Genomic DNA, 26462 nt, shown 5'->3' with positions numbered 1-26462 from the left:
TGAGGAAAAGCTGGTAGTGGTTCCATGGCTCAAGTGGTTGAGTGCTAGCCTTGAACCAAAGAAGCTCAGGGATAGTGGCCCAGGCCCTGAGTTCAAGCTCCAAGACCGGCACCAAAAGAAAAAAGAAGAAGAAAAAAAAGAAAAGATCTAAATCAGGAAAGGATGCTAGTATTTGGCTCTTGGACACATGAATCTGTAGCCCTCCTTCTGAGCCTTTCTCTCCTATCACTTCCTCTTGTTCTCCCTGTCCCCCTTCCCTCTCAGAGCCAGGGGCCCTGGCTACTCTTACAGCATTGCTTGCTGACTGGCAACTCCTAGCTCACACCTTCATAGTCTCCTGGAGGGATCTGGCAGGCCCTTGTATGTGTCATCTGTAGTTTCCTGTGGTAAGAGAAAGTGTGATCAATTGACTGGGTGCTGGATCTCAAGACCAGTTCAGTTCTCTGTGCCAGAGTCCCTCCTTTCTCACTTAAGATGGGGAACCAGAACCTAAGCAGTGAGCTGGCATACACCTTTCACCCAGCCTAGAGCTAAAGCTGGAACGTGGAAAGAAGGGGGCACATGGCAAGGCTAGCATTTTATGTATGTCATCCTATTCAATGCTTATGTGGGGGAGAGGGGAGGGGAAACTCACAATTCTATTTTATATTTAACAAACTGAAGCTCAGAGAAGTGGCCTGAGTGGTCAGCATCACAAGCAAGCTTAAGGACAGAATTCAAACTCAGGTCATGTAATTAATGTAAAGCCAGGCACCCTCAGCTCCGACCACACACGTAGTTTTGTAGTTTTATCATAGGATGCTTTACCTGAACAGCCCACTTGGGGTCTACTAAATAAGTGATGTAACTTAAGTGCCAGAAGTCAGGCCCCACTTTACCACGCGAACCCCACTTTACCACGTGAACCTGAAAATAAGCAGGCCCTGTGAGCAAACCCAGGACAAGCTTATTAGGGCCCAGCCGGTCGAGAACTCTAACGACTGGGAATGCTTAACTCTAACCGCCCCTAGAATACCTCGAGCCCTGAGCCAATCAGATTTGTACCGTAATCTTGCTTGCTTAAACATCTGATTGCTGTAACTTTGTCATTTGCCTTTATAAGCTCTGTATAATCGCAGCTCGAGGCTCCCTCCTAACCTTCACTGTGTCAGTGGGTAGGACGAGGCCCGAGTTGCAGCCCACTTGAATAAAGTCTTGCCTTGCTATTGCATTTCGGAATGTCTGAGTCTTGGTGGTCTTCTTGGTGGTCGTTTCACGACTTGGCATAACATAAGTAGCTTTCTTAAACTGTTTTTTTGTTTTGTTTTGTTTTTTTGTCATTGGTGGTGGTGGTGGTAGTAGTTGTGGGGCTTAAACTCAGGGCTTGGGCACTGTCCCTGAACTCTTTTGCTCAAAACTAGTGCTCTACTACTTTGAACCACAATACCACTTCCAGTTTTCTAGTGGTTAATTGAAGATAAGGGTTTCACAGATTTTCTTGCCTTGGCTGGCTTTGAACTGTGATCCTCAGATCTCAACTTCCTGAGTAAATAACTAGGATTATAGGCCCGAGGCAACAGTACCTGACTTGCCTTTCATTTCTATTTCTTTGTCCCTCCCTTTCATCTTTCTTCTCTCCTTCTTCCCATCTATTCACTGTGTCTCCATTGACCCCCTTGTGCCAGGTAACCAGAGTAAGTATTACAGGGGCTAATGAGCAAACTTGTCTTATCTGGAGGCTTACAGGTGGTGGGATGAACTTGTCTGCAGATAGCCACAGTGCAATCAGTTGACAGCTGTGGGAGAGGGAGAAATGCAGGGATGTAGTTTCAGGGCCAAGGGCCTAGGTCTGTGTTCCCATCTGCCTCTTTCAGTTACTGCAGTGAGTATGGTTAGCACTATTGCATGCCAGGTAACTTCTAGACACTGAGCTCCTGTCCTCATAGAATATATGGATATTACTTGATCCAACTGAATTAATTCCTGATCCCAAGTCAAAGTACCTCCTTCTATGCTTGTGTGTGGGGGGGGAGGGGCACCACTGGTCCTTTGCAGTCTGAAAAGTCATGGACATGAGTGTTCTGTGTAGCCCTATGCTGCTTGGCACATGGAGACTTGGCTTTGGTCACATGATCATGCTATAACCACTCACTAGGCTAGGAGATAGAGAACTGGCTCAAAGAGCTTTGCCTCTGGACAGGAACTTCCTTCATATGGGGAAGGTCACCTGGTGGCCTCAGGTAGCTGCCATGCCTTCATTTCCCATCATTCAGCAGAACTTGGGTCTGGGACAGGGCTCATGGCCTATGGCTCAAAGATGAATGCAGAGATCATCTTTCTAGAATACAGTAGGTGAGCTGAGTTTTTTGTTTTGTTTTGCTTTTTGCCAGTCCTGGGGCTTGAACTCTGGGCCTGGGCACTATCCCTGGGTCTCTTTGTGTTCAAGGCTAGCTCTCTACCACTTGAGCCACAGTATCATTTCTGGCCTTTTCTGAGTCGTTTATTGGCAATAAGACTCTCACTGACTTTTCTACCCAGCCTGGATTTGAACCGCAGTCCTCAGATCTCAGCCTACTGGGGTAGCTAGGATTATAGGCATGAGACTCTGGCACCCAGTTGAGATTTTGTTTTTAATAGTGTTTCTCATGGAAAAAAATTATATTATAAAATACAGAACAAATAAAACTCAAGAGATCTGGTTGGTTTTTTGTTTTGTTTTTAGGATTTTCTTAATGTCTCTAAAATATGAAAAAATATAGAAAATTACTGTTTATTGATGTTCATATCATAATTTTACTATTCAGAGGGAAAAAAAAAACACTTTTATGTGGCACATTTCCTACTAGGCAGCCATTTTTTTTTCTTCTTCAGTACTGAGGTTTAAACTCAAGGCCTCATACTAACTTGGTGGCACTGTGCTACTTGAGCCATACTCCCAGCTCCTTTGTGCTTTGCTTATTTTTTCCAGCTCACCTGTCATACTTTTTGCTTGAGCTGGTCTCAGTCCATGATCCTTTGATACACCTCCTATATAGTTGGGATTACAGGTGTAGGTCACCACACTAGCCAGGCAGCCTTCCCTTCCCTTCCCTTCCCTTCCCTTCCCTTCCCTTCCCTTCCCTTCCCTTCCCTTCCCTTCCCTTCCTTCCCTTCCCTTCCCTTCCCTTCCCTTCCCTTCCCTTCCCTTCCCTTCCCCTCCCCTCCCCTCCCCTCCCCTCCCCTCCCCTCCCCTCCCCCTCCCCTCCCCTCCCCTCCCCTCCCCTCCCCTCCCCTCCCCTCCCCTCCCCTCCCCTCCCCTCCCCTCCCCCTCCCCTCCCCTCCCCTCCCCTCCTCCCCTCCCCCTCCCCTCCCCTCCCCTCCCCTCCCCTCCCCTCCCCTCTTCCTTTTTACTTCCTTTTCTCTTCTTCCTTTCCTCTTCTTCCTTTTACTTCCCTTCCTCCTGTCCTTCTACCTCTTGAGCCACACTCTAATCCCTTTTGCATATTGGTTTTTCAGATAGGGTCTCACTTACCTATGCCTAGACTGGCCTCAAGTTCTCTATCTTCCTGTGTTTGCCTTTTGAGTAGCTGGGACTACAGGTGTGTACTACCATGCCTGCTTCATGTGAATTTAGTGAGTCTTCTGTTGTTGTTAGGATGGATTTATGTGCTATACCTGAGATGTCTCATGTCTCATTCAGTTCTTCCAGTATCCTTATGAGCAGACAATGCTGTTATCTTTGTATACCATAGAGATATAGAAATGAAGTGACATGTCACTTAGAAGTCATGAGTGGTGGAGCCAGAATTTGTATCCTAGAAGTCTGGATGCAGAGCTGGGACACAAAAATTTCCTTTTCCTCCTCTGCCCACCCCCCTTTTTTCTCTTACTGATATTCTCATACACTTCTTAGGGATAGGTCCACATTAGACAATCCCTCTGTAATGCCCCAAATCTTACCTTATTTTTGTTTACTCTAAAAATGATAGATGTTTTAAAGTAGCCTTTTCTAAATCTAATTACAAATGTTCATTGTAGGAAAACTCAAAGTGATAGTAAAGCTTGGAAAGGAGAATGAAACCCCTACATAACTGTGCCGGGCACTGTTAGCCAGCATCTGACTGCTGTCCTTGGTCTTCCTCATAGATAAGGGAGGGTTACAGTTTGGTGGCGGGGGGGAGACCCTGGGAGCAGGTTAACAGCTGTGCATGCTCTTTTGCAGCTGTCTCGTGTGCCATTCACGGCTTGCTGCACTTCTCAGGGCTCTTCTGTGAGTTTTTAAAGCACCAGGCCCTAAATGCATGACAGGCTGTAGGTAGAGTTCACATGAAGGGCAGGGGTTCCCCACATGACTCATTAGGCGCTGGGAGATGACAGTGTCTTGTGTTAACACAGATCCTGGCTTTTGGAGTAAGGCAACAAGCAAGGCAGCCCTTTGCATCTGTGGCCTGGCATCCCAGATCCCCAATCCCCCGCCACCCGCTGGGTGCCTCTCACCCAGCACCTGCTCTGGGAGCTATGTGCTGACTCTCCAGCTTCCAGGCACAGACTATTTTTGGCTCTAGTGACTGTTCACTACGGCCATGAAAACAGAAACCCCTCTCCCTGCCTCACTCTTCCCCGGGACTCTGCACCGTGGGCGGGGGCTGCCGAGAGCCCTGCGCTTGGGTCCTGCACCATGCATTGCCTGTGGAGCTGGGTGACAGCCAAGGCTTCGAGGGACACAGGGTCCCCACGACCCATCTTGTCAAGAGGGGCCCAAGGCCTATGCCAACACCCACTGGAGGAGGTAGGCGCCCTCAGGGGTCTGGGCTCAGAGGACTCGCTTAGATACCCCAGAACGGGCACACCACACCCCTCCCACTTTGCTAACCAGCTCTAAAGCGTGTCTGGAGGAATCTGCATGCTAGGGGACTTTGATTGCTTCTGACATAGTGGCTGGGGAGCAGCTCCCATCCTTCTGGTAAATGGCTGGGGCCTTTTCTAGTTATAAAAGGACATACACTTTAGTCTTGGGCCTGCCACATTTACAGGGAGTCCCCAAGCTTGGAAGCTGTGGCTGGGTGGGCTGAGCCGGCCCTGCCCCTCAGTCTTCTGGTCGGCCAGAGAAGTCACATCAAATAGACTGTGAGTACCAACTTGGGAGCATGCAGGAGTCCATCCAGCCTTGTCACCTCACTTGCCATATCTTAAGGTGAGCGCCTTAATGTCTTTCAACTTGAATTTCCTTAGAGCTGAAGGTAGGTGCCCAGGCCACTCTCTATGTGGCAGTAATATTCACAGCTATGTGTTTGTGTGCATGTATGTGTGCGTGTGCGTGTGATGGTTTTTGTTTATCTTAGGGCTTGAACTCAGGGTCTCACACTCTCCCTTAGGTTTAACACTCAAGACCCACACTCTACTGTTTAAGCCACAGCCTCCACTTCTGGCTTTTTGGTGGTTAATTGGAGATGAAGTCTGCCCAGACTGGCTTTGAGCCTTGATCCCCAGCTCTCAGCTTCCTGAGTAGCTAGGATTATAGTAATGAGCCACCAGCATCTAGCTCTATAGCTATTGTTTTATCATTGCTGAATATATCAGTGAGCTATAGTGGCATGGAACTTGGGCTTTGTTTGAAGTATAGTTACTGATGGCGGGGGGGGGGCGGGTGTGCATCTTCCTTTTCCAAAGAAAAGTGCTTTGTCATCAAAGGGGATGTAGACAGAATGCACAAGAACCCAGGGTTGAGGATTTCTACCTGCCCACCATTTTCAAAGCCACCAGCATGTTAGAGACTTGCCAGGCTCTGTCACAGGAGAGTTAATTGCCCTGGATTGCTTCGGCCCTGCGCCCGTGAGGCAGGCATGTCTTAGCATTCAGGCAGCTACCTGTGGAGATGATTCCCAGGGCAGATGTCAGGGGAATTTCCCCTCAGCTCCCTTCTTGGCCTAACTCAGAACACCTGGAAGGAGTGGGCCCTTTAACTTTGGGTAGGTAAGCCTGGTGTGGAAACTGTGGACCTACTCAGTATCTTGGCGTTGGTTCCTGGCAAGGATGTAGAAAATGGGCCCTAATCCTGCTGCTATTTTGGGGGACACAGGCTGGTCCTCTCCCTTCTCTGGGCATTATTTTTCACCTCTGTAAAATGAGCAATGGACTCAATTGTCTCAAAGGCCCCTTTGAAGTCTGTCTCTGACGTTGGTAGGCAAAGGGTTTCTTCATGATCTCTTGGGTTTCCATTGGCTTCTTTGGTGCCCTTAGAACCCAGTAGCTATGGCAATGGCCTGTTGGCTTGGGCCCTGGCCATCTACTCAGTTGGGCTCCCATAACTTTGGAGCCTCTTGCTGCCATAGGGCAGTTGTTTTCAGCATCCTGGAAAACTACAGGGGCTATCTACCCCCAGGATCTCCTGGGAGATCTCACATGGACTCTATAACAATACAGCCTTGCTCATAGGCAGAGAGCCTGGTTCTCAGGTCTCTAGCTCTGAGCTCATTTTCATGCCCTACCTGGATGATAGCTGAAACTCTGCTGATGACAAACGTCACTCTGAAGAGGGGGCATAGCTCTCTGGTGGAGGCTCTGTGGCTTATCCCTGGCCAGTCATGGCTGCGACCTACCTGCCACTCTGGGCATGCTGTACTGGCTGGACTCAGAATTCTCACCCTTTAAGTCTGAAAGAGGCAGAAGTAGGTAGGACAAATGGAGAATTGGAAGGGGAGGAGGATACTGGGGACCTGCAAGCAATAAAGATGACTGAGAGACAGGTGCCAGTGGCTCACACCTGTAATCTGTAATCTTAGCTCTGGAGGCTGGGATCTGAGGACTGTAGTTTGAGGCCAGCCTGGGCAAGAAAGTCTGTGAGACTCTTATCTCCAATTAACCAATAAAAAGCTGAAGTGGAGCTATGGCTAAAGTGGTAGAATGCTAGCCTTGAGCAAAAAAGCTCAGGGACCCCAGGCCCAGGACTGGCATGAAGGGAGGAAGGGAGGGAGGGAGGAAATGAGGGAAGGAGGAAGGAAGGACAGACACAGCTTCTTATTTCTGTCAGGGCTTTAATTAACCTTCAGGAGAGTTGCCTTGTGCCATCTGTGTCTAGGATTGTAATACCTATTTTGCTGGAACAATTTCAGTTCTGCTGTCATTACTCCGCTGTCCTTACTCCGCTGTCCTTCATGGAAAAGGGTCTTGGGCTGTGGTTTGGGGTGGGATAGAATATTCTTATCATCTTTCTCTCACTCACTGTGATCTGCTGACCTTCCTTATGCATCAACAGAGGACACCAGACAGGGCTGCAGATCTGGGGGGCTGCAACCTGGGGCAGTGGGTTGGATGTTTCTGGTGCCTGGGAGGCCTTCTAGCCACATTCTACTTTGTCCCCCACCTTGCTTTCTGGCTTCTCCTTGCCTTTGAGCCTGACTTACTCAGCTCTACATGACCCTGTTTGGGGCAGGGTGGGACTTTCCCACTTGCTGGTTTCCCAGAAGCAAAGGGTCACCCAAGGGTTTATAATGCTCTTTGGCTGCTGACTATCTTGCCCTGTCCCCATTCTTCCTTTTGATTAGCCTCTCATTTCTTTTGAGACAGGATCTAGCTAGGTACCCCTGGCTGGCTTTGAACTTGTGATCCTCCCAGCTTCCCTAAGCCTCTCAAATACTATTTTTAATTTCACTGTTGCAATCCACAAACATCCTGAAGTGGGAAAGTGACCTAGAGAGCCACCCCTCCCCCCCTCTATTTTAGGGGAAGTGTGGTCTCAGGGGAGCACTAGCCTCTGGGGTATGTTTGTGTTCCTCTCATGCTGGACCTATCTACCATTTTTTAAATGATAGCAAGAGAAGTGGTTTTAGAGATGGGTGCTGATGACACAGAAGATGACGGATGATGTAGGCTGCCTGGATGGCAGATGGGGGCCTGGCCAGAATAGTGTCTTGGGTGTTCCTTCTTGGAAATGCTGTACTGGGCATGAAGGAGGTGGGAGTGGGAAAGCTAAGAAGCCCGGGGCCATCAGGAAATGGAGCCCAACATGGTTGGCGTGTGTCTGTTGAGTGGTCCAGTGATCCTGTAGATCAAAGGACCAAAGAACTATGGTTTTTATCTAGATGGCCAGTGTTTTTCTGTAAACCAAGAATGGTCTATAAAGAAGAATATTTTGTGAAATGAAAGTGATATGAACTGCAAGCTTGAGCATCCCTAATTAGGTGTTATGGGAACACAGCCACCGTTGGTTTGCATATTGTCTTTGGCTATTTGGGTGCAGAATGGAAAGTAGAAGGGTCCTTTTTTGCGCTCTTTAATTCATCCGCAGCTAAGAAGATCCTGGGTTTGGGTAAAGCCATGCAGAAACTCCCTCAGGTCTGAGAGCCTAGGGGTCTGGTGCTAGGCAGGGGACCTTGCACACCATTCAGAGCACCTATTCTGTTGGCACATGTGCTCTAAGACTTGAGGACTGAGCAGAAACCTGAAGCATGCATGGGTCTTGGTCTTCCCTCACCCTGGCTGGGACTATAGCATGTTTGTGTATATGTGGCCTACACCCTGGCATTGGGACTCCTGGCGTGTCCACGGCCCTCCTCACTGGCCCACATTAAGTGTGGGTGGCCCTTGTGTTAGCCAGCCCAAGTTTCTAAATATAGACTCAGACTGCCCCGTGGCTGCTCGTAAGTCCCAGAGTACCATCTGATACCCAGCAGGGACCGTGGCACCAGCTACTGCCAGTGACTTGGGGGAGATGGGCTAAAAGAACAGAGAGCAGTCATCCCTATTATGAACAAATGAAGCAGCTGGGGTGACTTGGGTGTTCAGTGGGTCTGGCTTCCTCATTATTATCAAAGAATAACCTGATGTCTCTCACTGGAAAATAGTCACAGTTGGAAGGAAAGTGCCTTGCTGGTTGCACATTTTCCTAGAAGCTGGAGTGGACAGTAATTCTCCAGGAAGCTCATCTTTTCCCCAGCCCTCCAGTGTATAGCAGAGGGAGGGGCTTTACCCTTGGCTTTGAGACAACCTAGCATCTTCTGTAGGCATGCACACAGGCGAGCTCCCCTCCTGGGTCATTGGGCTCTCAGATCTGAGGGAGTTTCTGAATGCATTGCTTTACCTGTGAACTCACTTCTGCTGGAGGTGGTTAGAGATTACCCAGATGAGTTGGGTTTGAAATTATTAAGACTTGGCTGTGCCTGGGCGAGTGGAGGGGGACATGTACATCTGTGTGTAAGGTTTGGCGGGTTCTGAGTTCCTGTGGGGCCTGGATGAGTCATGATATCAGGTGCTATCAGGGCCACTCCTAGAGTCCACATGGTTCCTGGGCCTCCTAGGCACTTCTTTTAGCCGGGGACCCTGGATCCTAGGGGATGCCCTGATTCAAGCATGGCTGCCTCATCACTTTCACCTCATGGTTCTTTGTTTTTTTTTTGCCATCCCTGGGGCTTGGACTCAGGGCCTGAGCACTGTCCCTGGCTTCTTTTTGCTCAAGGCTATAGTACTCTACCACTTGAGCCACAGTGCCACTTGTGGCTTTTTCTGTATACGTGGTGCTGAGGATTCGAACCCAGGGCTTCATATATGTGAGGCAAGCACTCTACCACTAGGCTATATTCCCAGCCCCCTCGTTCATTTTGGGACTTAAGTCTGTCATGGGAGTCAGAAAGCTGAGCACTTCATGTCCAGAATTCATGGCTCTCTGAATGGCCTGGTCACCCCAAGTACTCACTGATGGATGATGGCACTCCCCATTTGCCTTTCACGACAAAGCTTTAGAGCATTCCATTTCTTCTTACAAGGTCTCCCATCTTTCAGGATCTTCATCCTGGCTCTGTGTAACCATGGGTGGGATTTATTTTCTCTTCACCAATTTGAATGAGTTAACTCTATGTATAAAGCAACCACACAAAAATAAAATCTCAGATTTCATTACCTGAAGATCTGGTTCCCTGCCACGCCTCCCCTGCCCCCCCTAGCACTGCGTGAGGACTGAGGGGAGTGAGCATTGCCCTCTTGCTGCTGTCCACAGTAGAAGCACCTGTCTCTCCATAAAAAGATACTCAGGTACCTGGTCCCTGCCAGTCCCATTGCTTCCAAGGCCTGCCCAAGGTTTGCATGTGTGGCATCATTGTTCTCCCAGCTTGGGGACTGTGGATAGATGACTATCACACACCTTCCATGGGGACTGGATGGTCCTTGCCCCAAGACTCCAGCTTTGCAGACATGGGATTAGTCAGTGGAGCAGTCACAGAAAAGATGGTAATAATCTTTTGGGCAAAGCACTCTGATTTCACCGACATTTGAATGTGTTATTTACACAGTGATATACTGAGAGGTTGAGCCTGTCCTGGAGAGGCCAGGCAGCTCTAGCTTCAGGATGGTCCCAGGATGACTCTCTTGCCTAGTACCCTGCCTGCCCTCTGTTTTTGTACATATGTGTATATTTGTGTGTGTGCACAAGTGTGCCTGTTGTGTGTGCCTGCCCTGGGGTTTGAACTTAGGACCTGTGCACTGTCACTGAACTTTTTTTTTTTCTTTTTCTCAAAGCGAGCACTCTACTACATGAGCCACCGCTTCACTTCTAGTATTTTCCCCTCCTTTTTTGGTAGTTAACTGGAGATAAGAGTCTCACAGACTTTCCTGCCAGAGCTAGCTTTGAACCTCTATATTCAGATCTCAGTCTTCTGAGTAGTTAGGATTTACAGAGGTGCGACCTACCAGCACCTGGCTAGTTCAGTTTTGATTCTTGAGCCTAAGAGGTTTATGGCATTGTAAGTGGGCTGACAGTGAAGTTACTCTGTGTGTGTGTGTGTGTGTGTGTGTGTGTGTGTGTGTGTGTCGCTCGTCACACTCTCTGTGATTACTGATTATTCACTGCAGTGACCCCTTCCTCCATGCACAGACTGGGACGCCAGCCCTGGAGGCCAGGGACAGCATCCTCTGTGCTTCGTGTCTATGCCGGGCATGGGTGTACCTCCTTGACAAAGGGAAAGAGTCCAGCTTAGAGGTCTGTTAAGCCCAGTTTACATGTTCATTCTTTGTATTCCTTTTTACTACTACATAACAAACGTAAAGCATCACTCATAGCTCTGTTGGTGGGAGGTGGGTGGAGGATTCAGTTCTTGCATGCACCCCATCCCCTTCCTTGTTTAGGATCTTTCAAGGCCAAATAAGGGGAAGAATGTACTTCAGCCTCATTTAGGTTGTGGGCAGCATCCTGATCCTTTATGGCTGTAGGAGTGAAAGGTGAATTTGCTTAAAACAAGACGAGTAGATGATGCATGAACTTTCGCACAGGTGCAACCATGTGGTGCTTACCAGCCCCAAACGGCTGACCTCACACATCCCTTTTTCTGTAGGGGAGAGGGGGAATGGGGAGTTCAGATACTTGAGAGGCCCTTGGCAATGCTTAGGGGAACGAGTGGTCCCAGAGATAAATTGGAATTCAAATGAGCTCAAGAGTCTAATGTCCTCTTGTAGTGGGCAAGCTTGCTGAGAGCCCCAGTTCCAAGCTAGGCACCTGGGATTCCAGGTGGGGCAGAGCAGGGGTTGTGTCAGCAGCAGGCGGCTCTTCATGCAGCCGATTCCAAAGCGAGAACCTCTCCCAGCTGTTGGGTGGGAGAAACCAGGCCAGGTGAGAGGGACTTAGATTCTGAACTTGCTTTAAGACCTCTTTAATTTCCTTTAGGTCAAATTGCCCAGTATGCCAAAACATACCCTATGTAGAGGGAGGAAGAGGGTCATTCTCTAAGCGCTAACATGACTGTAGATCTGAGGTCCCGTTTTCTTGCTGGTATGTTTGGAATCCCTGACTTCCCACTACCAATTGGAGGAAATGCTTGGCTTTGAAAGGCCTCTGATGATTACTTTTAGCCATGTGGACTATTTTCCTTTTGCCACATAATATAATCACGAAAGACACCAGGGGACAACAATCAAGGCCACCTTAACACTCTGTCAGCTCCTCTCTCCTTTGTACCTGGATGATCTCCTCTGTGAAGAACCTCTCTGAGCCTCTCTTTTCAGGTGTCATATGGGCCCAATGATCTGTCCTGACTCCATTTAAATAGGAATCAGAGAGAGTACCTCTGTTGGGCTTGGCGAGGGTGTTCTTTCTCTCTCTCTCTCTCTCTCTCTCTCTCTCTCTCTCTCTCTCTCTCTCCTCTCTCTCTCTCTCTCTCTCTCTCTCTCTTTCTCTCTCTCTCTCATGCCAGTTTTATTTGAAATCTACAAAGTTGTAAAAACCTAGCTTTAAAGTACTTAGCATTCCAAAAAGTTGTCATGACTCCTAACTTTTCTCTACCAAGAAATAAAAAGAAACTAGAGAGGTCATATGTCCTGTTCATACCTCTCTGGTGTTTTCTTCTTCCTCCCATCCTGAATGAAGAGGGTCTCTCCACTTCAGCTGCTGTCTTTGGGAGCACTGGGGGTTGGGATGTGAATGTCCTGTGTCCTCAGACAAGTGGTGGCTTCTGGTCGGAGGCCAGCCCAGCCTGCAGCTGGCCCCTGCCACTCAGCACAGAGAGGCTGGCCAGCCAGCCAGAGGCCGCAGTGGGTGCTGGGACCCGGTAGCAGCTCACCCTGCTTCTTGTCTTCCCTCTGTTCCCCTAAGGAGATCCCCCGAAATTTCACACTGGACGTTCTGCTGGAGATGGACGAAGCCAAGGCAAAGGAGACACTGCGGCGCTGGGGGGCCAGTGCAGAGGAGTGTAGCCGCCTGCAGCAAGCCCTCACGTGCCTGCGGAAGGTGACAGGCCTGGGTATGTAGGACCTTCCCCTGAGCCGGGCCTTATCCTCACCTGTCTTTCCAGGCCTGACATATGCTCTGGGAGGTGGGCAGTGGAACAGGACGAGTCTGGCTCTGGGTTTCTGGGGACAGCTGGTAAAGGTTAACATGGCTCGGGAAGTGTGTTTTGGGCCCTGGCTGAGGGACATCTCCCAGAATCCTCAGGGCTCCCATGTACATTGACCTGGCCAGTCTGATGGGAAGCTTTAGCCATTGTGAAGAATCCCCAGCAGGACCTTTTATGATTTTCCTGCAGCAGGAAGGGGTGTGTGTGTGTGTGTGTGTGTGTGTGTGTGTGTGTGTGTGTGTTGTGTGTTGTGTGTTGTGTGCTGGATCTGGGCCCTCTACCAGCTTCCTGCATTCCATTCTCCCCACACTCCAGCCCTCCCCCCTCCTGCTACCGTCCCCACCCCAGGAGCAGGCTGGGCTCTGTGCTCACAAGGCACGTGCTAGTGTTGGCTTAGCTTGAGCCAAGCATGATTAGAAAAATTATGCGGATTTTCAGCTGAGTGAGCACACTTCCATCCCAGACAGACTGTAGTTCTGGCATCACGATGGCTCCTTGGGAATTATTCACAAGCTCTGTAAATCTTACCATGGAAGTAGCTCCAAATGCCTGGCTTACCGCTCCTTCTCCCACTCAGATATGACATTTAAATAAGTCTAATGAATGGAATTAGGCCCCTGATAAATTATCTGAGCTCCCTATTACCTCCAGCTGCCTGAGGCTTAAGGAAAGCACCAAGGCTTATGTTCTGCTCAACACGGCCCCCCCCCCCAAGAGGATTAGATTTTAATTTTCCACTGTATGAAGCCATCTACACATGGAACTCAGTGTAGAAAGTTCCACTCTGTTCAGAAAATCTTGCCACTCAGGCTTCTTGGCAGATCCTGGAGTTAAGTATGACAGAGGCATGATCAGCCACATTGTACAGGGCGGATTTGAGCCCAGAGAGGGCAAGGGGTGTGGCCAGGGACACAGCAGTTAGTAGCAGAGCCAGGATCACCATCAGACTCATACTCCAACGTTGGTTGAATTGTTTCCCTACAGTGAAAAGTTGGACTTAACTTCCCAAGCTGGCATCTCTGAGGGTCACTCTACAACCCTCCCTCTATTATAGCTGGGTGTTAAAGAATTGTAGAGGAGCCAGCTGGCAAGTGATGGTAATTCACCGAACTTACAAAGGCCTCTGCCTTTCCATCCCAGGTGCCAAGATAGGGAAATCACTAACTTATTAAGCATGGCTGTGTGCCAGGCATTTGGCACACCCTTTGGCGGAAGCCTTGGAAGAGATGGTGTATAGCTCAAAGTGCCTGAGCATTGGCAGTGTTGAGTGAGCTGTCTGAGTCCCCACACCTGGCACAGGGCACAGCCAGTTTCTTCTGGTTTCAAAGAAACCAGACATTTCCACTGTGCCCAGGAGGAAGTCCTGGGAAAGGGACTTTTTCCAGGTTCCTTCTCTTTCATTCAATCTCAACCTGAGGAACCTAAATGGAGCTTGGAGACACTGGGCCCCATCGCAGTGTACAATGAAGGCCTTGGTTCTGCCTAGCTGTGGATGTACTTCAGTAGTGCCTGCTAGAGACTGCAATGTTCCCTCTATAGGATCATGCCTTCAGAGCATTTTTATTGCCCCCAACAGAGCATGGTGAGCGTGGCCCTGTGGCAGATAAGCTGTGGATCCGACCTCTGTATGACTGACCAGTTAGGACCCATGGGAACACGGTGCCTCAGGTTTTTCATCTGTACAATGGGACCAATAGCAGCCCCTCTGTCATAGGGTTGTTGTGAAGATGCAATGAGTTAAGGTCACATGCTTAGATGTTCTAAAAAAGAACAAATCTCAGGCCCGAGGAGAGATGGAAAATGTTGAAATTACTTTCCTTGTGGCCTCTGGGTTTTAAGAAAGATCACTGAAAGATAGCCATCTGTGCTGGTGCGCAGAGAGTGATTCCTACTGATACTCCTAATCCTGCATCTGAAGCAGACATCACTAATCAATCCATGAACTCCTCTACTAGTCAGTCTATGCAAGTGGCCCCTGATACTGCCTGTACGTCAAGTCCCATTTACCATCCCTGAGCTGACCCTAAGCAAAGATAATTAAAATAGGCAATTTGGAGAATTCAGTACTTTCTTCTTTTGGTGGCAAACTTGTCCCCAGGTTCATGGGACTTGTTCTTTTCCCATAAGGAACAATTGTACACCCAATGCCCCCCCATAGACTAGTATATAAGCTGAAGGTTATTCAGGGCTATTGTTCTAAGTAGCCAGCAGCATGAGGACACAAGGGCTGTCTCGGCTATCCAGTTAACTTGAGAACATAACTTCTCTACGCAGAAGTGGGAAGAGAGGTGTTTGCAGTGGGGTGGAATGCACAACGAAACCTTAATGAATTGAGAAGGCTGACATCCCCTTGCAGCACCTTGTCAGCTAGGTTCAGCCACCTCTGATGACAGAGAGCTCATTATCTCAAAAGCTGTTCCACTGTATTAAAATCAGTGGAAGAGGGGCTGGGGATATGGCCTAGTGGCAAGAGTGCTTACCTGGTATACATGAGGCCCTGGGTTCAATTCCCCAGCACCACATATACAGAAAATGGCCAGAAGTGGCGCTGTGGCTCAAGTGGCAGAGTGCTAGCCTTGAGCAAAAAGAAGCCAGGGACAGTGGTCAGGCCCTGAGTCCAAGGCCCAGGACTGGCCAAAAAAAAAAAAAAAAAAAAAAAAATCAGTGGAAGAGAAGCATAGTGTTGTGACTGAGGTCCAGGAGTTCAGTGCCCATCCTTGTGGCATCTCTGAATCACACGGACCTCACTGGGACACTTGGGAGAAGAGAAGCATGTGTGGGAGACCAGACATACACAGCAACTAGCAAAAGGGCTCATGGGGAAGGCCATTTTATCTTGAGTCAGTCTCCCTTCCTGTCCTTGCTACCTACCAATGAGGTTAAGAGAAATGGCTCCTCCTCCTTCCCATAGCTCCCGAAGTCTTCTGCCCATCCTCCACCCTCCAGCATCTCCCATCCTTCAAACCTGTAGGCTCGCAAGACACCTGAGGCCCTTCCTAGACTGACCCAGCTGGCCTGACCGTCTTCATTTGCCTCTCCCCCACTTGTCCTAACCCAGGAGCACTGGACTCTGCAGTCCTCAGAAGGTGCCAGCGCTCCCTTGCTGGTAGTGGCTCCACCTCCCCTGCAGAGTCTCCATGTCCCTTTCTGTTCAGACCCACAGCAGGCTGTGTTGCGTGTCCATCTCTCTACTGGACTCTTGAGACACAGAGCCCGTGCCTCCTACCTTTATACCCTGCAGAAGCTTCAATAACTGGACCAGCCAGGCCATGGATTCAAACCCTTCAAAGCCTTGAGGTCTCAGCAGCCTAGGACAAAGGGTCATGCTGAGGTCAGATGAAGGTCACTCCTCCTTCAGAAGGGAGTGGCTGTGGACCCCATTTTCTGTTGATGTTTAAATTTTCTTTCTTTGTTGTTTATTTTTATGCCAGCATTGGGGCTTGAACCCAGAGCCTAGGTGCTGCCCCTCTGCTTTTTTACTCAAGGCTGGTGCTATGTCACTTAAGCCATAGCCCCCTCCACTTATTTTTGTTTCTTTGAGACAGGGTCTCACTATGTAGTCCAGGCAGGCTGTCCTTGAACTGTCAATCCTCCTTCCTCACCTTCCTCCCTATCCCCTCCTTACGCTGGGATTGTAGGCATAAACCACCATGCTTGGCTATTTGGATTTTCTTAAAAATGAGGTCTTTCCTTCCTTGTCACACTCTAGTTTCCCTTTCCTAGCCTAAGATCAGTTACCACACCACTTTGGGGCCTTCCTGGGCCCCCTTTCACCCTCCACAGTGGAGGTGGTCACTGTGCTGACGGGCCTCATGTCACTTGGGTGCTATGGGCAGTGCTGGGGTGTGTGAAAGACGTGGGCAGGCCAGGTAAGACCAGGAGGCAGAGCTGTCCACTGGGAAAGGTGGTCACCATGGACAGTGCTGACCGCCCTGGACAGTTGGGGCCTCAGAGAGTCGTCCCAGTGCCAGTCCTGTCTCACCCTTTGGCCCACAGGAGGGGAGCACAAGGAGGATGCAGGCTGGAGCTCCTTGGATGCTCGGCGTGGAAGTGGCTCGGGGCCATCTGTGGACACCCTGTCCCCTGCCTGCCTGCCCTGGCCCCCAGGGAGTGCCCAGCTGGGCAGAACGAGCAACAGCACTCAGGGCCCCCGCTCCATCTCCGTCTCTGCTCTGCCAGCCTCTGACTCCCCAGCCCCGGGCCTCAGTGAGGGCTTCTCAGACACCTGTATCCCTCTGCACGCCAGTGGCCGGCTGACGCCCCGGGCCCTGCACAGCTTCATCACGCCCCCCACCACACCCCAGCTGCGACGGCATGCCAAGCTGAAGCCACCCCGGACGCCCCCGCCACCCAGCCGCAAGGTCTTCCAGCTGCTGCCCGGCTTCCCCACGCTCACCCGCAGCAAGTCCCATGAGTCCCAGCTTGGGAACCGCATTGACGAGGTCTCCCCGGTGAGGTGAGTTTGCACTGCAGCTTTCTGCTCCTTAAGGCACAGAAAAAAAGAAAGAAAAGTGGGGTTGGGGATTTAGCTCAGTGGAAGAGCACTTGCCTAGCAAGTGCAAGGCTCTGAGTTCGATCCTCAGCTCTGTAAAATAAAAAGAAAGAAAAATCAACCCATATAGGAAATGTAAAAGGTACCTCCACCTCTCAGTCCCACACAAATGAACAATGCAGGCTGAATCCCACATAGGGCCTTTTTATTTTTTTTTATTTTTTTTTGCCAGTCCTGGGCCTTGGACTCAGGGCCTGAGCACTGTCCCTGGCTTCTTTTTTGCTCAAGGCTAGCACTCTGCCACGTGAGTCACAGCGCCACTTCTGGCCATTTTCTGTATATGTGGTGCTGGGGAATCGAACCCATGGCTTCATGTATACGAGGCAAGCACTCTTGCCACTAGGCTATATCCCCAGCCCCCACATAGGGCCTTTTGGTACATGTGAAACAACGCTATTTGTCAGTCAGGGTAGGTTGGGTTAGGCTGCAGTGACAAACAGCTCCCAGTATCTGGGGCTTCAAACAACAAAGGTTTGTTTGTCACAGGCTGGTAGAGCAACTACTACCTGCAGCTCAAAATCTCACGGTCTCAGCCTTCTGACTCCTAGGATTATAGATCTGTGCCACCATGCCAGTCTCTTCCTTATTTCCAGACTAGGAATAATCTGGAAAAGGAGAAGTTAGTTGTTTTTGTTGTTGTTGTTGTTGTTTTGTTTTGTTTTTTGCTGACACACAGTATGTAATTAAGCCTATATGGACCCATTGGGGAGAAACCATAAATGCTCAGGATTTAGTTCAACACAACTGAAGATAATAGTCACCACAGGACAGACTGAGTTCTTATATCAACACACAGGAACTTTTTTATAACTGTTTGAAGAAGTATGTGTAGCAAATCTGTAAATAAGGCAAGTGAATAAGGCAGGTGTGCTATATATCGTTGCTGAACATCTTCAGACTTTTTTCCTTTGCCTCCCTCCTTCCCTCTCTCCTTCTTTCCTTCCCCCCCCCCATTTTTTTCTGTGTAGCCCAGATTGGCCTCGAACTCAAGATCCCATTGTCTCAGCCTTCTAGGATTATAGGTGTGCACCATGCCAGTCTCTTGTTCTTATTTCTTAAACAGTACAGTTTAACAACTACTTATATCACATTTTTTTGAGTAAATTACAATCACATGGTACAAAATGCTAGTATCATGGCCCATGTGTCCTGTCTCTGTGGAGATAGACAGGAGAAAGTAGTCCTCCACCATTTTTTTTTTTTTTGCCAGTCCTGGGCCTTGGACTCAGGGCCTGAGCACTGTCCCTGGCTTCTTCCTGCTCAAGGCTAGCACTCTGCCACTTGAGCCACAGCGCCGCTTCTGGCCGTTTTCTGTATATGTGGTGCTGGGGAATCGAACCTAGGGCCTCGTGTATCCGAGGCAGGCACTCTTACCACTAGGCTATATCCCCAGGCCCAATCCTCCACCATTTTTACTCAGTCTCCTGGCTCCCTTTCAGCAGCCAAATGGTGTGTCATTTCTGTGTGTATACTCCTGTAGCAATTCAAACACTCATTTTTGAAAACCTCTTTCATATAATTTAATTTACAGTTTATTTAACTTGTCTTCTAATGGACATATATGTTATCATGGGGTTTTTGTTGTTGTTGATACAAAGCTTGTCCCTGTCACATGGATCATGGACAGATCAGGACAGAAAGGAAGCTATTTTCTTTGAGTGCCTTTTACCTTGCACCCCTGAGGATTGGCATGCCTGGCTTCCTTCCCTGGCAGGAGTCCTTGTCCAGAGGGTTCCTTGGGCCCTGACATCTTGTTTGCTGGACTCACTTGCTCCGATGCAGGTGGGCCTTAGATCCTGGGGTTCTGAGTCTGTCCCTCCCCTCTCCCCCACCAGCACTGACATAAGTGACTCTAGCTCCTTCATTTCTGGAGATAACAGCAGCCCCAGAGGAACTATCCTCACTTGGTCCTTCTTGAAGTTCACCCTTGAGCTCTGCATAGCTTGTCTCTTCCCTCTTGGCCCAGCTATAACCTCTCCAGGGTCTCCTGCCTAGACCCTGGGCAGGGCTCCCCCACTTATGGGTCACATGACCTAGGAAGACTCCATGAGCCTCCATTTTCTCAGCTGTGAAATGAGGTGAATTCTGCCATGCTGGCAAGGTTTAAGTAAACTCTTCTGTTAGAGTGTACATTGCAGGTTCTTGTTTAGATATCCCACAGGTATTGCTGGGGTTCCCACAGTTACCCAGCCGGTCCCAAATCAGGCCTCTGATCCTTGTCTCAGCCCCTGACCTTTTCCCTCCCCAGGGTAATGGTCTAGGAACAGGCTGAGCCAGTGTGGTGACATAATCCCTCTCTCTCTCCTTTTGTCTCCTCCAGGTTTGGTAAGAGTGATTCATTTTCGTCCCCTTTGCTGCCGGAAGTCACATATGTGTTGCTGTCCCCATCGGGGGTGGATTTCTTTGACCTTCTCTTAGCTCACTTGGCCTTTCCATAGTCCAAAAGCAGAGGGCTAGTAAGCACTGCAGGAAATAGCTCTGATACTGGTCGCCTTGAAGTGACAGGTGGCCTCAGCCCAGCACATGGCTCCTGTCTGAGAAGTAAAGACCAGATGGGCCCTGTCTCCACCTTGCCATCATGCAATGCCCTCAGGGCTCCCCTGGTACAACAGTGCTCCCCGAGGGAGGTGCCATCTGTCTTGTTGGGGCCCTCAGAGCCCTGGTGGGGGTTCCCAGACCTCTGTCTCCTCATTGTGATACAGTCCTGGTGATGACTCTGAATCAGAGGGTGCATATCCCCCTGGATGGGAAGGAGGGATCCCCTTTCCCACCACTTGAATTTCCAGGCTGCAAAGAGGTTCTCCTACCACTCTGATGGGCTTTTCATGACTAAAAGCAGCAGGAGACTGCTGGCACTAACATCTGAGTAGAAGCCAGGGATGCCTCAGTTTCTCTAAGTGAGGGCCAAGCCTTGCTGCTGAACAGAATGAAGGGGTTATGGGTAGGATCATGGGAGGAGGAGGGGGTTTTACAGCATTGGTCCCGGAGGGAGCTGCTGCAGGTACCCATGGAAGGATGGGGAAAAGAGGAGCCTTGAGCTGGACACTGGAGGCTCATGCCCATAATCCCAGAAACTCAGGAGGCTGAGATCTGAGGATTGCAGTTCAAAGCCAGCCTGGACAGAAAAGTCCCTAAAGCTCTTTTTTTTTTTTTTTTGCCAACAAAAGGGGTTTGAACTCAGGGCCTGGGCCTGGGCACTGTCCCTGAACTGATTTTGCTCAAGGCTAGTACTCTACCATTTGAGCCACAGTGCAACTCTTGGCCTTTTTTGTTTATGTGGTGCTGAGGAATTGAACCCAGGGCTTTATGCATGCTAGGCAAGCACTCTATCACTAAGCCACATTCCCAGCCCCCCCTGAGACTCTTATTTCCACCACCAGAAAACCCTAAATGAAGTTGTGACTCAGGGACAACACTCAGGCCCTGAGTTTGAGCCCCATGATGAACAAAAAAGGCGGGAGGGGGCTGATAGAGCATTTCCTCCTTAGGACAGCCCTGATGACCCTGTCATTCTGCAGTTGTTATCTACCTAGGGACCACAGTGAGGCAATTGGGACTTCAGGGCCTATACTCTACCTATACCAAAGAGTGGGGTGCTCTTTGTTATTTATCCAGCCCCTATACCTGTGGCTGATGTTATAAATCAGAGGGTATGCTCTGAGCTAAATGGCTGACCTCTCATCTTCCCAGTGTCTTTTTGGTGGCTCACGCCACTAAGTATGCTTTAATGACCTTGGATTCTAGCTAGAGTGGCCCTCAGGAGGAAGTTAAGAGTGTCTTCCCTATCACAATTATGCCAGAGAACTGCAGGTGATGGATGACTAGGCTTCAGGTGGTCTATGTTCAGCTGCTTGTCCCTGTACAACCTGCCCAAGTCTGCTCTTAAGGAAGCCCTCCAGGGAAGCAAAGGTCCATGGCCCTTCTCAGCAAAGCAAGAACATGCCAGAGACATCTCCAAAGGCTCTGGCTACTGGGTGCCAGGTGGGGCTGGCCCTGTGGGAGTTTCACCCAGTCCTCACCTCCTTCAAGACTAGCAAGGGTGGCTCGTGGAGGAATGTCCTCAATGTCTGCTGGCTGGAAGAGCATGAGCTGAGCTGTATGGTTAGGTTAGCCCTGTGTCCTTTACCACCATCAAGCTTCCACCCACTTAAGGAGTAAACAGAATTAAACCCTGGAAGCTGCATAACCTGTATGTTCATGAGAGAAAGAGGATGCAGGAATTTCTCTTGCCTTTGCATTTTCTACCTCCCAAGCCTGCTGTCTACTGAAGCAGAAATCTGCATGAATGTGGCATAGGCCACTGTAAGGTGGCTACCCGATCCACTGCTCTGGCTGGCCTGTCCCTGTTTCATACACATTGGTTTGTCTTTGTAGCATGAGAGGTATTGCCCCATTCCCATTATGGCCTGTGATCCTTGAACTAAAAGTCACAGGCACACACCATCTCGGGCAGAGCTTCCTCAGTTTACCCAACCTGGCTTCTGCCTCTGCAGATCTCCAACATGGATCCCCACAGATGGTACGAAGGGACATTGGACTCTCAGTGACACACAGGTAGGTCCAAGTGGGGAAGGGCTACAGAGATAGCCTGAGTCCCACAGAGTGCCAAGATTCCCTGTTCAGCCCAGCTGGTTGAGGCACATGTTGAGGTCACACTGCCAGTGAGACAGCCTGAGTCCAGAGGCTTCCCAGGGACATCTGCCTGGAGCCTTGGCAGGTCTAAGATCTGGTACCAAGACTCAGGGAGGTGGGTCTGCCATACACCCATGCAGAGGAGGGCTGGATTAGGCCCTCTACTATGTTCTCTGAGTCGACCTCCAAAAATCCTAGACCTGCCTAATTCCTGGAGGATGGTCTTAATGACAAGGGAGCTAAAGTTCGTGAACACATTAAAATTGTTCCACCATTGTGATTCATATTCATGAATAAAGCTCCAGGGCTTTATTTTTCTGGAGGATGCTACCAGCTTAAACCTCATTCTTTCTTCTAGACCCCATCAGTCCTATCTCCATTTTGGTTTTAATAGATTTTAGATTAAAAATACATCCATATACTCAATAGTCAGGAGGCTTGAAGGGGTTGAAAGGCTCTCCATTCCCACTCCTTGCCATCAACAAATCTCAAGCATTTCCTAGGTATCCTTCAAGAGATATTTTAGACAATCAGATCATAATTTCACCCATACACTGTATATGCTTATAAACTGGTTTATACTTTGCTTTGAGATTGCATGATTTATACAGGACGAAATATGCGTAGGAATTTATATATGTATCTGTATATCCAGATGAAAATACAAAGACATTGCAGTACCCAGGAAGTTCGTTGTCTGGCTCTGTCACTGCTCTGCAGTTCTGACTGAAGTCTGTCACCATAGATTAGTCCTTCCTGTGCCTGATCATATAATGGCTCACTTGGGTCACTTGGCAGTGTGATTTGGAGGTCATTTATTTGCGCCTGGAAGGAATTTATTTATTTTACTCTTCAAGCCTTTGTAGGGGCGGACTGTACTCCAGTGGGTCACCTGCTGATGGACACATGGGTTATACTTCCATATACATGCTGCAGGGGCACCTTTGCCCAAGGGACACCCAGGGGATATGGGGAAGGGGAAGGTCAGTTCTTGCCTTGCCAGTCCTGGTGATTGGATTGCTTATAGCTGGGAAATCTGAATCCCCAGGGAAGCTAGGAGCAGGGGCCCCTGGGGCTCGGCTCTTGGAACTCTGGATGAGCACTAAAATAGTCCCTTCAGTGCTCAGGCCCTGAGTCCAAGGCCCAGGACTGGCCAAAAAATAATAATAATAATGATAAAATAAAATAGTCCCTTCAGCAGCCAGGCCCTGATCTCCATGCGTGTGTCCAACTCTTCAGGTTCTCCACCAAGTCCTGGCTGTCACAGGTGTGCCATGTGTGCCAGAAGAGCATGATGTTTGGAGTGAAGTGCAAGCATTGCAGGTGACGATCGTGTATGGGAGGGATCCACAGCCCTGGTCCTTTATTTGTGGCCTTAGATTACATCAGAGCTCAGGAAAGTTCTCCTAGCTCTGTGGTTCGTAATCCCATCCGGCACACCAAAGGTGATGGGCCTTCTTTAGAGGAGACTGAAGTGAGGCACTCTGGGAAGAAGGTGGGGTTGTAGGAGGGTCTTGAAGAATGACAGATAGTTTACTAAGATAGTAGACCCAGAGAGAAAGAATTGAAAGGCAGGTTAGGAAGGGGGGGAAGGGCTGTTCTGAGAGCTGTAAAATGTTCTGAAGTTTAGCTTTATGTTTTAGCACACACGACATGAAAACAGACAGCTAATGGTAAAAATGGGGAGAGTGAGGAGGGAAGGTAGAGTCCGTCCACCCCCTGCTCTATTGTGGTTTCTGGTGGGAAAGGACAGGACAGGGAGCAGTATGAGAGGTGGGGGGGGGGGTCTGTCTCTGCTCTCCGGTGTCCTGCCCTCATGGAGGGTGGACTAGAGTCTCACTTTGCAGCTCACCTTGCCCCTACCTAGCTGTGTGACTTGAGGCAAGGTGCTTGACCTTTCTGGACTTTATTTTTGTCATTTATACATCTGAGAAGATTATTCCATCAGGACTGCTCTAAGCATCCAAGCTAGTGGATGTGACAGCTCTTTTGCATATGTGTGTGTGTGTGCTGATACTGAGGCTTGAACTCGAGGCCTCATACTCTCACTTACCTTCACTCAAAGCTGATCACTAAGCCACAGTTCTGCTGCTGGTTAATTGGTGATAACAGCCTCATAGATTTGTCTGCTTTGAACCAGGATCCTCAGATCTCAGCCTCTAGAGTAGCTAGGATTACAAGTGTGAGCCACCTGTACCTGGCTGCAGAGCCTCGGTCTTTCATGAATGCAGGGGTTCCCTTAGGGCCCCCAGGATCCTTTAATGTTGCAGACATTGTTCTTCTAATTGTTTTATAAGTTCACATTTTTCTTGAACTATCTGAGTGCAGTGGGTCCCCCAGCCTTAGAAAGAAGGGGTGGATGAGTGAGGAGCAGTGAACGATGGCAGCTCCAGTGCAGCCTGCTGTGCCAGGAGGACTTGGTGGACTCTCGTGCACTTCAGAGCTAATGTTGATTGAGATGGTGGTGGAAACTGAGGCAGTCACAGATAAACATTACACAGAACTGGGGGCTGCTGATAGAACCCTCCAATCCCTGACTTTGCCTTTTTTTCCCCCTACCAGATTTAAATGTCACAACAAGTGCACAAAGGAAGCACCGGCCTGTAGAATATCCTTCCTTCCATGTGAGTGCTGCCCTCCTGCCCTCCCCATCCCAGGATCTGCATCCATCTTAGTCTCTGTTCCTGCTAACGGCCCCCTCCCCCTCCAAACAGTAGCAAGGCTCCGGAGGACGGAATCTGTCCCCTCGGATATCAACAACCCGGTGGACAGAGCAGCGGAACCCCATTTTGGAACCCTCCCCAAGGCACTGACAAAGAAGGTACATACTCCCTGGTCTATGCATCTGTCGAGAACAGCCACCTGTATTCCCCTGGGATCTCTTCCTGGAGAACCCCTCTCCTGGGGTATGGCAGAGATGTAGGGCCTGGTGCTGCACACCAACACTGGGGCTCTGGTGGCCCTGGGGTCCTGCCTGAGCTGTCGTAGATGTCATGTCTCTCTCAGGCTGTATGTAGGCAACTATGGTTCTCATTGTCTGAGCCAGCATCTCCCCTTCCATCAGTGTTTTCATTGAACCTACACATACTATTAGTACCTCGCTTGGACCCCTGGGGAGATGGAGCCTAGGGTCCCTCGAGAGCTTGCTTCTTATAGGTGGTGCCTGCTGCTGTGTCCTCATGTGATGGAATGGACTGGGCCTACAAGCTCCCTTGGCCTTCTTTACAATTCCCTGGGGCCCTGCCCACATGACCCAGGCACCTCCTCAAAGTCCCCTACTTAATTCCAGCGAGGGAGGGTCAGAATTTCAAAGACAAACTTGAAGGGAACCCAGGCATTCAGATTCTAGCTGATGTCCAGCCCTGGGTGAGTCATGTGCTATCCCCTTTCCTGCCTCTGTGTCCTCAAGTGAGCCACTTGCCCTCTCTGGGCCTCAGCTGCCTCTGTGAAGTGGGGATAACCATTCTAAGGTAATGCACTTACTCGTAGAGCCAGGTATCCTTCCATCACCTGTTACCTCTTCAGCCATTCACAGGAAATTCCTCAGGAATACCAATACTCCCTAGGGCCAGTAACTTCGTTACCAGTCTTTGCTCCTGCCCAGGCACCCCCTGGGCACTGACTCGTCCTTGTGTACCCCCACACTCACCCCATACCCCGGCATATTTGCTCTTCCTCTCTACCTTGCTCACACCTACCAGGCCCTTGGGCATGTCAGTCTGGAGGTGCCAGTGATCTTGGCACCGAAGGCAGAGGCCCAGCATTGTCATCCCAGTGTTGTTTTTGTGGTTTAACTGGGATCTGAGTCCTCAGTACTTTGGGGACGAGGCCTATAAGGACCCCCCACATCTTCCTCCTCATTGTCTCCATACTTCTAGTAAAATGCTTGGTGCATAGCAGATGCTGTGTAAACACTTGTGTGATAGTAGATCTGTGCTCATTGAAATAATTCTCTGTTGTCCAGCTCCAAAGCGAGCGGGTGCTGCATGGGAGAGCTAGTCATTAGCAAACCACTCGAGGCATCTAGTTGACAGCTGTTGGCTGAGAAAGAACTGCTGGGAGCTGTGGGAGGATAAAGAGGAGGAAAGGCTTGCCTTGGGAGGAAAGCCTCAACTGAAAGAAGGTGGACAGGTGTTCTGTAGGGGAGGGGCTTTGATTCCCACTTCCCTCACATGAAGGCCCGGAGGGTTAAGAGCTAGAGGGCAGGACCCTGAGAGCCTAGGAGGGTGCCTGCTGGGCGCATGGCTCAGCCCTACCCACCCTGACATCTCTGGTCCTACAGGAGCATCCTCCAGCCATGAATCACCTGGACTCCAGCAGCAACCCATCCTCTACCACGTCCTCTACACCTTCTTCACCAGCGCCTTTCCCAACCTCATCAAACCCATCCAGTGCCACCACTCCCCCCAACCCTTCACCTGGCCAGCGGGACAGCAGGTTCAACTTCCCAGGTACTCACCTCTGGGCTTTTCTGGTTCTCAGGGACGTGCTCAGATCTCCAACTC

The 26462-nt window shown here is 49.7% G+C and overlaps 1 protein-coding gene and 1 long non-coding RNA gene across 5 annotated transcripts in view; both read left to right on the top strand.

Annotated features, from left to right (window-relative positions):
- The window catches only part of Ksr1 (kinase suppressor of ras 1), a 141262-nt gene that overhangs the window by 92742 nt on the left and 22058 nt on the right, over positions 1-26462 (top strand). For 3 of the 4 annotated variants that reach the window (XM_048366796.1, XM_048366795.1, XM_048366794.1), the window contains exons 3-10: positions 12533-12680; positions 16770-17229; positions 19646-19650; positions 21819-21879; positions 23197-23280; positions 24520-24581; positions 24672-24778; positions 26240-26408. In XM_048366796.1, the coding sequence (XP_048222753.1) occupies positions 12533-12680; positions 16770-17229; positions 19646-19650; positions 21819-21879; positions 23197-23280; positions 24520-24581; positions 24672-24778; positions 26240-26408 (1096 nt within the window). Of the gene's footprint in view, positions 1-3528; positions 4748-7007; positions 7020-12532; positions 12681-16769; positions 17230-19645; positions 19651-21818; positions 21880-23196; positions 23281-24519; positions 24582-24671; positions 24779-26239; positions 26409-26462 lie in introns of those variants that run through there. The other variant, XM_048366798.1, reaches the window with a different exon arrangement.
- On the top strand, positions 17739-18163 carry LOC125366231. Its single transcript, XR_007213821.1, has 2 exons — positions 17739-17796; positions 18076-18163. It is a non-coding gene; the product is annotated as an uncharacterized LOC125366231 (long non-coding RNA).

Source organism: Perognathus longimembris, chromosome 17 (assembly GCF_023159225.1).
Source record: "Perognathus longimembris pacificus isolate PPM17 chromosome 17, ASM2315922v1, whole genome shotgun sequence".
NCBI classification, from domain to species: domain Eukaryota; kingdom Metazoa; phylum Chordata; class Mammalia; order Rodentia; family Heteromyidae; genus Perognathus; species Perognathus longimembris.
Note: the sequence above shows the minus strand (reverse complement) of the source record. Positions and strands in the feature narration are given on the sequence as shown.